This window comes from Engraulis encrasicolus, chromosome 3 (assembly GCF_034702125.1).
Source record: "Engraulis encrasicolus isolate BLACKSEA-1 chromosome 3, IST_EnEncr_1.0, whole genome shotgun sequence".
Classification (NCBI taxonomy): Eukaryota; Metazoa; Chordata; class Actinopteri; order Clupeiformes; family Engraulidae; genus Engraulis; species Engraulis encrasicolus.
Window position 1 is genome coordinate 37,221,863 of NC_085859.1, and position 9,117 is coordinate 37,230,979.

The 9,117-nt window shown below is 45.0% G+C and overlaps 1 protein-coding gene across 1 annotated transcript; it reads right to left on the reverse strand.

Annotated features, from left to right (window-relative positions):
• Nucleotides 1–5,819: 5,819 nt before the first annotated feature.
• Nucleotides 5,820–7,108, reverse strand: LOC134445380 (piercer of microtubule wall 1 protein-like). Its single transcript, XM_063194463.1, has 3 exons — nt 6,879–7,108; nt 6,531–6,609; nt 5,820–6,317 (listed from the first exon to the last, which is right to left on the reverse strand). The coding sequence occupies exons 1-3, from the start codon at nt 6,992–6,994 to the stop codon at nt 6,141–6,143; spliced, it is 372 nt and encodes a 123-aa protein (XP_063050533.1). The 5' UTR covers nt 6,995–7,108; the 3' UTR covers nt 5,820–6,140.
• Nucleotides 7,109–9,117: the final 2,009 nt, after the last annotated feature.

Genomic DNA, 9,117 nt, shown 5'->3' on the forward strand with positions numbered 1-9,117 from the left:
TTTTTCACTGTTTGAATCAGAGTGCCAAGTCGTGAGGGAGGGCGTTGCATGGTGACTGCATTGGTCATCATCACTTGCCACTTCTTTCCCCTTCCATGCATATGTGACTTTCATGAGACTTCCTAGGTGTGTGGAGCTAGACCTTACAAGGAGCAATCACGCTGTAATCAGCAACACATGGTACATAATCAGTGGCTCCTACTCCCGCCTTCTGCACTGAGGAGGTTATAAAGGAGGAGGAGGAAGAGGAGGAGGAGGAAGAGTGGAAAGTGAAGGAAGAGGAAGAGGAGGAGAGAGAGGAAAGGAAAGTGAAGGAGGAGAGGTGGTGGAGGAGTGGAGGGTTAGGCAGGCATCAGCATCTGTCCCAGCGAGGAGGAGAGGAGGTGGCTCCTCTTATTGGGCTCACCAGGTCAGGAGGAGAGGAGGTGGCACCTCTTATTGGGTTCACCAGGTCAGGAGGAGAGGAGGTGGCTCCTCTTATTGGGCTCACCAGGTCAACACTAAGATGACATCTGCTATTTAATGCTGGCACCATGCACATAGGGATGCATGCAGACGCACACACACACACACACACACACACACGCACGCACGCACACACACACAGACGCACAAGCACGCAGACACACACAAAAACGCACACACACACACACACATGTGCATGCAGGGGCGCCGCCAGAAATGTTGGGCCCCATGAAAGATTCAAATTTTGGGCCCCCTTAACCCCATAAGACACAGCATTATAAATTAGCTGTTACCAGAATGGCAATGACCAAGTCGCAATGTATTACTAAGGCCCCGTGCACTGTCATAGTAGTGTAGTACTATAGTAGTTAAATTTCAATGTCTATTACAGCGTGCCACAGGAGGTACGGCGTGCATTAAGGGGCTACGGGCCCCTGTCAGTGCTGTCAGTGCTTGGGCCCTTATAATCTGTAACACCTTCCCCCCCTAGAGGCACCCATGTGTGCATGCACCCACACACATACACACGCACACACACAGACACACAGGCACAGTGTTAAAATTGCCCATGAGCCCGGTGTTGGTTCTGGGTCAGCAAACACCAGCTCAGGAGAGAGAGGAGGGGTGGCAGAAGAACAGAAAGAGATGCAGAGAGAGAGAGAGAGAGAGAGAGAGAGAGAGAGAGAGAGAGAGAGAGAGAGAGGATAGATTAAGTGGGGGAAGAAGAATGGGAGAATGAGGTGGGTGGGGGGTTAGAGAGAGATCTGTATCATCACCCCAAGGCCCTCCTCTGTATTACAGCTGGGCCAAGCACAGGAGACAGGCTCGCCTTGGGTTCAACTCGTTACCTAGCAACGCTGAGACAAAGTTCTGATTGGGGGGTGGGGGGGTTTCGAGATAGAAAATGGCCTAGTTTTCCAGAACTGCTAAAAACTCCCCCTCTCCCTTGCTCACTTATTCACACACACACACAGGCACGCACGCACGCACGCGCACACACACACACACACTCACACACACACACACACACACACACACACACACACACAAACACACACACACAATGTGCTTGATTTTCACAGGTGAGCACCCCCCTACCCAGTAACACTCTACTTTTCTGTTCTTTTTTTCACCCATTGCTCTATACTTCCTACACTTTGTGGCAATGCTGCACTTGCAAAAGAATGAAATGAAAAAGGAGAAGAGAAAACTGTCATATTACAACTGCACAGAAGCAGGAACCGACACATTATTTCCTTCTCTGTCCCTGTTTGTGCCAGGAGACAAGTGTGACATGGGCATCACTTCCCCTGTGTTGTTGTTGTTGTTTTTTCCCCCCATTTATTTATTTATTTATTTTCTTCAACTTAATTTGGACAGGACAGTGACGGGTGGGACGGGAAATGAGCGGGAGAGAGAGACGGGGGAGGATGAGGAAATGACCTCGGGCCACAATAGAACCCAGGTCCCCTGCATAACAGGGCATAGTAGTGCCCTACCGTATGAACCACGGCAGGGCCTAATTCATTTATTTTCATTTATTTTATTCTATTCAGGTATACTTTACTACATCTCCACTGCATTACTCATATGTGGCCTTATTCTGGTGCTGGTTATAATGTATGCAGATATTTGTAAATAGGCCTACAGATCATTTTAGCTGTCTACGTACAGTAAGCTTATAAACACGAGTTGTGGGGTTTTGAAATGTGCTTTCTAAAACTCTGTTTATGCATTAACGAGAGGCCAACACCAGTGCGTTTTAGAAACATATCCATAAACAGCTTCTTAGACTGTTGACAGAGACCAAAAATAGCTTGTTTGAGCGACCCACAATGTCAACGCAAGGACATGTTCACATCACTACTCCGACTGAGGGTCAAGGGTAGGGGCCAGGGGGGTTAGAATCATCTGTCTCTGTGGTGTTTGAAACTTGACCTTGCAAGGAGAAATTATGGGACAGCCAAGAAAAAATGGGGTAACACTTTACTTGATGTCTGTGTCATAGGCATGTCATTACAATGTCATAATAGTGTCATGGCACAGTTATGCACGTGTCCTAAACACTAATTCCATGTCATAAACTTTATTCGGTTATGGCAAAGACGTATGTCACTTAAAGGGACAGTGTGCAGGAAATGGTCAAAAAAGGTACTGCAACTATGCTGTTCATTGCAAATGTGTTGTCTAAGGCCAAATTTCATCTTTTCATGAAAGTGTACTAAGTAATAAATTAATATTATATAGCAGTGTTTCTCAACTGGTGGGTCGCGACCCAAAAGTGGGTCGCGGAGGGGTCATGGGTGGGTCGCGGAACCGTGGTGTAAAAAAAAGCGTAATTCATTCATTGGCTAAAAAAAAAATCGCTAAAAAAATTGGGTCGCGACGGAATGAGAGTGGAAAAAGGTGGGTCTCAAGACTGTTCCAGTTGAGAACCACTGTTTTATAGTATGGCCCAAGTGCAGTAATTTTTGCAGCTAAAAATGGCTATTTCTGGAAATTCAAAATGGCGGACAATGGAGAAGATCCCCTTTTCATGTATGAAAAATTCAATTTTCTCAGTCATAATGAATACTTAGAATTTGATGGTGGTGATAAGTATTCATGAAAAAGGTAACATTATTGAATGGGTAGCATGAGTTCTGGAAATAAGCAACGAAAAATCTCACACAGTTTCCCTTTAAGGCCAACAGTCATAAAATGTTTATGACTGTGTCATGACACTATTATGACATAATGACGATATGACACTGGCGTCATATAAAGTGTTACCAAAAATGGTATATAATCAGTGGCTCCTACTGTATATTGAAAATTGTACAATAGTGACAATAAAATAATTCTATTCCTTTCCACACTATTTGGTTTGGTTCAATGCAAAACTGTGTGTGTGTGTGTGTGTGTGTGTGTGTGTGTGTGCGTAAGTGGGCGTGTGCCAAATAACTGAAGTGGCATCATTTATGGTGCATTATTGCATGTGCTTACAATACATGCGTGCCTTCAAATGCCTTCATGAATGGGAAATCTAAGAAGTGGCTGGAGTATAGTCAGGGCAGCCGACAGGGGGCATAGAAAAGGGGTATGTTGTCCCGGGCCCAGGGAGACAAGGGGCCCAGAATGGATTCCCAGTTACATTGCATGTAGCCTATATGAAGGGGGGCCCATTCAGATGGCTTTGTCCTGGGCCCAGCCAATGCTGTCAGCAGCCCTGAGTATAGTACATTTGCCACGTACATTTCAGACGCCCATCGGAAAAGCCTGTCGTTAAGATGAAAGATTTCATTTCTCTTTGCATCGTACAGCCAGAACACACTGACGCATGTGCTGATCCAACAGCTTTCCATGAAGTCTCGGTCCGACAAGCTCTTTTCTGTTCCACCCAAACACACTCTATGGGGACTGCATATCTTACATGATAATGAATGCAGTGAAAATATGTACCAAGGCACTCACACACACCCTTACCCAAAGACACACACACATGCTCTCTCCCTCTTTCACACACACTGTCTCACTCTCTTACTTACACTTAAACACACGCCCACCCCCACCCACTTACTCACTCACTCACGCACGCACGCACACACCCATCCACACACACACACACACACACACACACCCATCCACACACACACACACACTTTCACCCAACCCCCATTCATTCCATTTTTGTCTGCCAGCCTGCCTGCCTGCGCGTGCATTCGTTCTGTGCTCTCTCTCTCTCTCTAAACACATTAGTTCTATTGGGTAGAACAATCGGGGCAGCCCCACAGAGGAATCAAATGAAATATTAATGGGGCTCTGCTGCAGTTTCTCTCCGCGTCTGGCAGGAGAGCTGCGATTCTTCTTCTTCTTCTCCTCCTCTGCGCGTCTGTGGGGGAAGGAAGGAAGAGGAAGAGGAGGAGGAGGAGGAGTGCGAGTGGGACTTCATCAGTGAGCAAGCAAGTGGTCTTGCCTCAACTGCCTTGTGCTTACCTACTGTATTTTCCTTCGTCCAGAGGAAAAGAGGAGGAGGAGGAGGAGGAGGAGGAGGAGGAGGAGGAGAGGGGTAGGAGGAGAGGGAGGAGTGCGAGTGGCACTCTTCATCGGCTTGGCTGTGGAGTGATGAAGCCAGTACTGTTGCCTCACTGCCTAGTGCCTGCCTACTATAGCATCCTTCATCCAGAGGACAGGATGAGGAGGAGGAGGAGGAGGAGGAAGAGGAGAGAGAAGGAAGTGGGACTTCATCAGTTTTGCACGAAGAGAGCAAGCGAGTGCCGCTGCTTCTCTGCCTTGTGCCTACAGTACCTTCCTTCATCCATTGGGAAGAAGAAGGAGGACAAAGAGGAGGATAGGAAGAGGAGAGGAAGAGGAGAGGAAGAGGAGGAGGTGTGTGAGTGGGACTTCATCACGCGGTTAGGTGCAGAGAGAGCAAGCGAGTGGTGTTGCCTGCCTATAGCTCCCTTCCTACACAGCTGCGTGGGAACTGGAAGCATGGCGTTCTAAAACTCACAGGATAGAGACACACACAAACACACACAGAGAGAGAGAGAGAGAGAGAGAGAGAGAGAGAGAGAGAGAGAGAGAGAGAGAGAGAGAGAGAGAGAGAGATAGAGAGAGAGAGAGAGATATTGTTAGTAGTACTATTAGCCTACCGGTATATGCCTTCGTTTTATTTTTCCTCATATTCCTTGCTTAGTCAACAACAGTGATTTCCTCATTAATGCTAATGAAGCACAATTTGATTTGATTTGAGAGAGAGAGAGAGAGAGAGAGAGAGAGAGAGAGAGAGAGAGAGAGAGAGAGAGAGAGAGAGAGAGAGAGAGAGTATATAGCCTAGGCCAGCTATGTGGTTGGCCTACTTAGTTGTAAAGATGGATCATTGGCATGTTGACTGTTTGCCTCCACATCTTTTGATTTCAGGCCTATTTTTCCCACAATACCTCTGTTGTTGCACGACCTCAGTCTTTGGAACTACTGTGGATTCTTTCTTTAGAAGCTTCCATATCCTCTCTGTCTCCAAAGCACTGTTATGTGGGGAGCTCTTCAAAATGTACTATAAATTATACACCACACTAACTACAGTAAATAAATGTAGACACAGGAGAGATCTTGCACGACAAATCACACATAAATCAAACTATAGGACTAAATTGCAGTGTACTGGCAGAATGTCCCACCACCACATACAAATAAACAAACAAAAAATAAATAAACCCACCTAACGCCCTAGGGGGCACTGTAAGGCAGGAGTAGAGAGAGAGGGGCAGTGGGAAAACCGTGGAAGCAAGTCCTTGCTCCAAATGAATTCAACATGCGCCATCTGCTGGACAAGTATGGCAGCAATTAAAAAACGCACAAAGTATAAATTGGAGCATGTTTTGAGTTATTTTAATTTAGAAATCCCGTACAAGTACACAAGTCTTGATTGAGTAGTGCATTAACATGTAGTTTAGTACTGCTAAATAACAAACACCATACAAGACAACAATCTTACAATCTCTGCAAGAAGTTGCATTTATTTACATCATAATTCGTATAAACAGCATGGTGCTATATAAACCTGGATAAATATAATCCATAGAGGGAATGGTTGGGTATTGTTTTTGGGCTACAGTGCATCCCAAGGAAGCTTTTATTGCGGTTGCTGTTGCGAGTAGCCTGGGACACACTCCTTCGGAACTCGGACTTATCACTCACTCCTTCCCGTCCGGTGGATAGAAGTGCGAGCGGGGAGGGTCGTGAAGCATTGCAATGGTGCATGGCCGTGAAACGATGCTCTTATCCAGAGACGTGTTGAAACTGCTATCTCGGTACATTCCAGTCTTGAGCAGATGCTCAGAGAATTTCCGATAGCTCCCGTTGAAAATCACCTGAAGGCGAAGACGATGTTATTCCGTGTTATCAAATAGCTGATAAACGGCAACTATGTAAACGCTTTTAAACGGGATTAATGTTCTTCAAAATATTTGGCTGACTGGATGAACTCTTGGCAAGCTGACTGCGCATCTGGCTAATCAGAGCAAGTGTGAAAATGAATGTGTGCGCGTGTGCGTCTAGCTCTGGGGAAAGGAACTGTTACTTACGGGCATTTCATGGACGGTGGGCTTCCTGCTTCCATATATCTGGTTACTTGTCTGATAGAGTGGATGGATCACCCTTTTGCTGGAAAAGTAACGGAGGTTGTGAATAGATTAGACTTGGGCAAAGTCGACAGAATTGTTAGTTTGTGTTGACATCTCCACATGGGTGTTGTTCAGCTATTTCAGACACCGTTATCTGGCGAGAATAACCTGCCAACATGATGCAGTGAAGAAGAAGACTACATGTGCATGATCATTTATGAGTTTCATTATTAGGCCTATGGACAGTCGCCGCTTGGACAGTAGCCTAAACTGAACCGATGCTAGAATGTTGTGCTAACCTTTACTGACCTGTAGCCTTGGAAGCAGTCAGGGTTGTTAAACCGTTTTGGGAGATCCTTATCAACTTTGTATACATCACCGGTTTTAAGTGAGTTGTGTTCGACTTCTTGCATGTCCTCGTCCATCTATGCTTATTCTGTTGTAGCCTAAACACTGCAAACAACTCCCCACAGAAGGTGCCACCGAGGCGAGGCCGCTGTTATCGAATCGAGGATTCTTGTTGCTACAAACAATCTGTTGCCATGTGTGACGTCACGTTTAAGAAATTCTAACCGGATTTGGACCTGGATACTTTGTATCCAGTGAGAGTAAATAGGTAAGGGATAATTGACGACACGGTGTGCGTATAACAGGAAAAATAATGCACACCTAGGTGGTGATGCGGTCACGAGTCGACGCGAAGCGGATCTAATTACAATCAACGTGCGTATCTGATTATAGCAGTTTTGAATTGTTGAAAAACACCCCGTGTGTGTGTGTGTGTGTGTGTGTGTGTGTGTGTGTGTGTGTGTGTGTGTGTGTGTGTGTGTGTGTGTGTGTGTGTGTGTGTGTGTGTGTGCAGTACACACGAGAGAGAGAGAGAGAGAGAGAGAGAGAGAGAGAGAGAGAGAGAGAGAGAGAGAGAGAGAGGATGGACCATAGTGCAATATAGATGCTTACCAAATGGTTTATTTATTTGGAAAATCCATATGTGATCACATTATAGCCTATGAATTTCCACTTTTTTAAATATTGTGTTAAATTGTGTTTTTTGTGTTTTTATGCGTTTGTGCTGCCCATTGACAAATATGTTTTTCATTCATATTCACCAGCATTATTATTCATCTGGTATTTGGGAAATTGCTACACTATTTTTAGGCCTACATGAAAAGGTGGATCTTCTCCGTGCCCACCATTTTGAATTTCCAGTACATCTTTGGCTGCAAAACTTACTGCACTTTGGTCAGACCAGTAAATTTAAGTGTAGGCTATTACACAGTAGGTCTAAGTATTCGAGATCAATATTCAATATCACATATTTCAGATTTTTCAATGGCCAGCAAATATTTTGAAAATAAACTGACATAGACCTAGTCTACTCTAAAGAGTCCATACACAGCCAGTCTCTGGTATGTGGATCTTTCAAGGAGGCTAATGAACCACCGAAATGGAATTAGGGCATGAGGCACCAGCCTATTGGCTACAGAGAGAGCATAGGCTAAAACACAAGGGATAGCGGGTTCAAATCACATAGGACCACATTAAAATAATGATTAACAAGCCTATTACGCCCTTCCTCAGCCATAAACAAACAGGAAATAATCAAAGGGTTGGTAATAGTGTGCTCCAGAATGCTACATTAGCTTCAAGATATGAGGAGACCGGAATGGTGGTGGGTGTTTCAAATTTACTTTACATAGCCAAAATGATTTCATTTGATCCAAAATAACTTTTATTGGTACCCAATGGGTAGATTTGAGATGCAGTGAAGTGAGCTTCGCTCATACAAAACATTCAGAATATTTAGGACACACACAAGCAACCCACAATTAACATTTAGACAGTACCAAAAGCAGCCTAGTGCATCCTATTAAAAGACATGGTGTCACATAAAGTGACAATCACCAGCCTGTACAAAAGCCAAGCCACTGTATAAAACAAACTTTAATCACTCACAGACACAGAGTTTCTAAATACACATAAATAATGCAATCTTGAAAATGGTATCAATCAATTGGTCTAACTATTTACAGCCTATAACACATTGTCAAACTCAGTCATCACCAATAAAGCCATGTGATGAGGCTCCATGCACTGCAGGAGGCAGAAGTCAGGAAGACTCTTCAACTTCAACTTTTCAACTTTATTGTCCCCAAAAGGGGCGATTAGGCGTGCAGCAAGACATCAGCACATATAGACAGTAACAACACAGGGGCGGAGCTATAGGAGGGGCGAGCAGGCCATTTGCCCCTGGGCCCAGGGCCCTCCCGTATTGGTGGTGGGGGCCCCGTTATGACTTTGGAAGACCGTATGGGGGGGGGGGCCCTATCAGAGTTGCCCTGTAGCCCCGAGAATAATTGTTCCGCCTGTGCAACATATACCACAGGACAGACATAAAGCGCAGTGGTCAATAAAAGGTTAAAATGACAATAAATACGATTATTTCTTTGGTTTTCAGTAAACGCACACCGTTTGAGGTGCGTACGGCGGACAATTAGACTCAACTTGAAAAAGAATGGTCGTCGCACACTCAGAACCTCATGCAGTT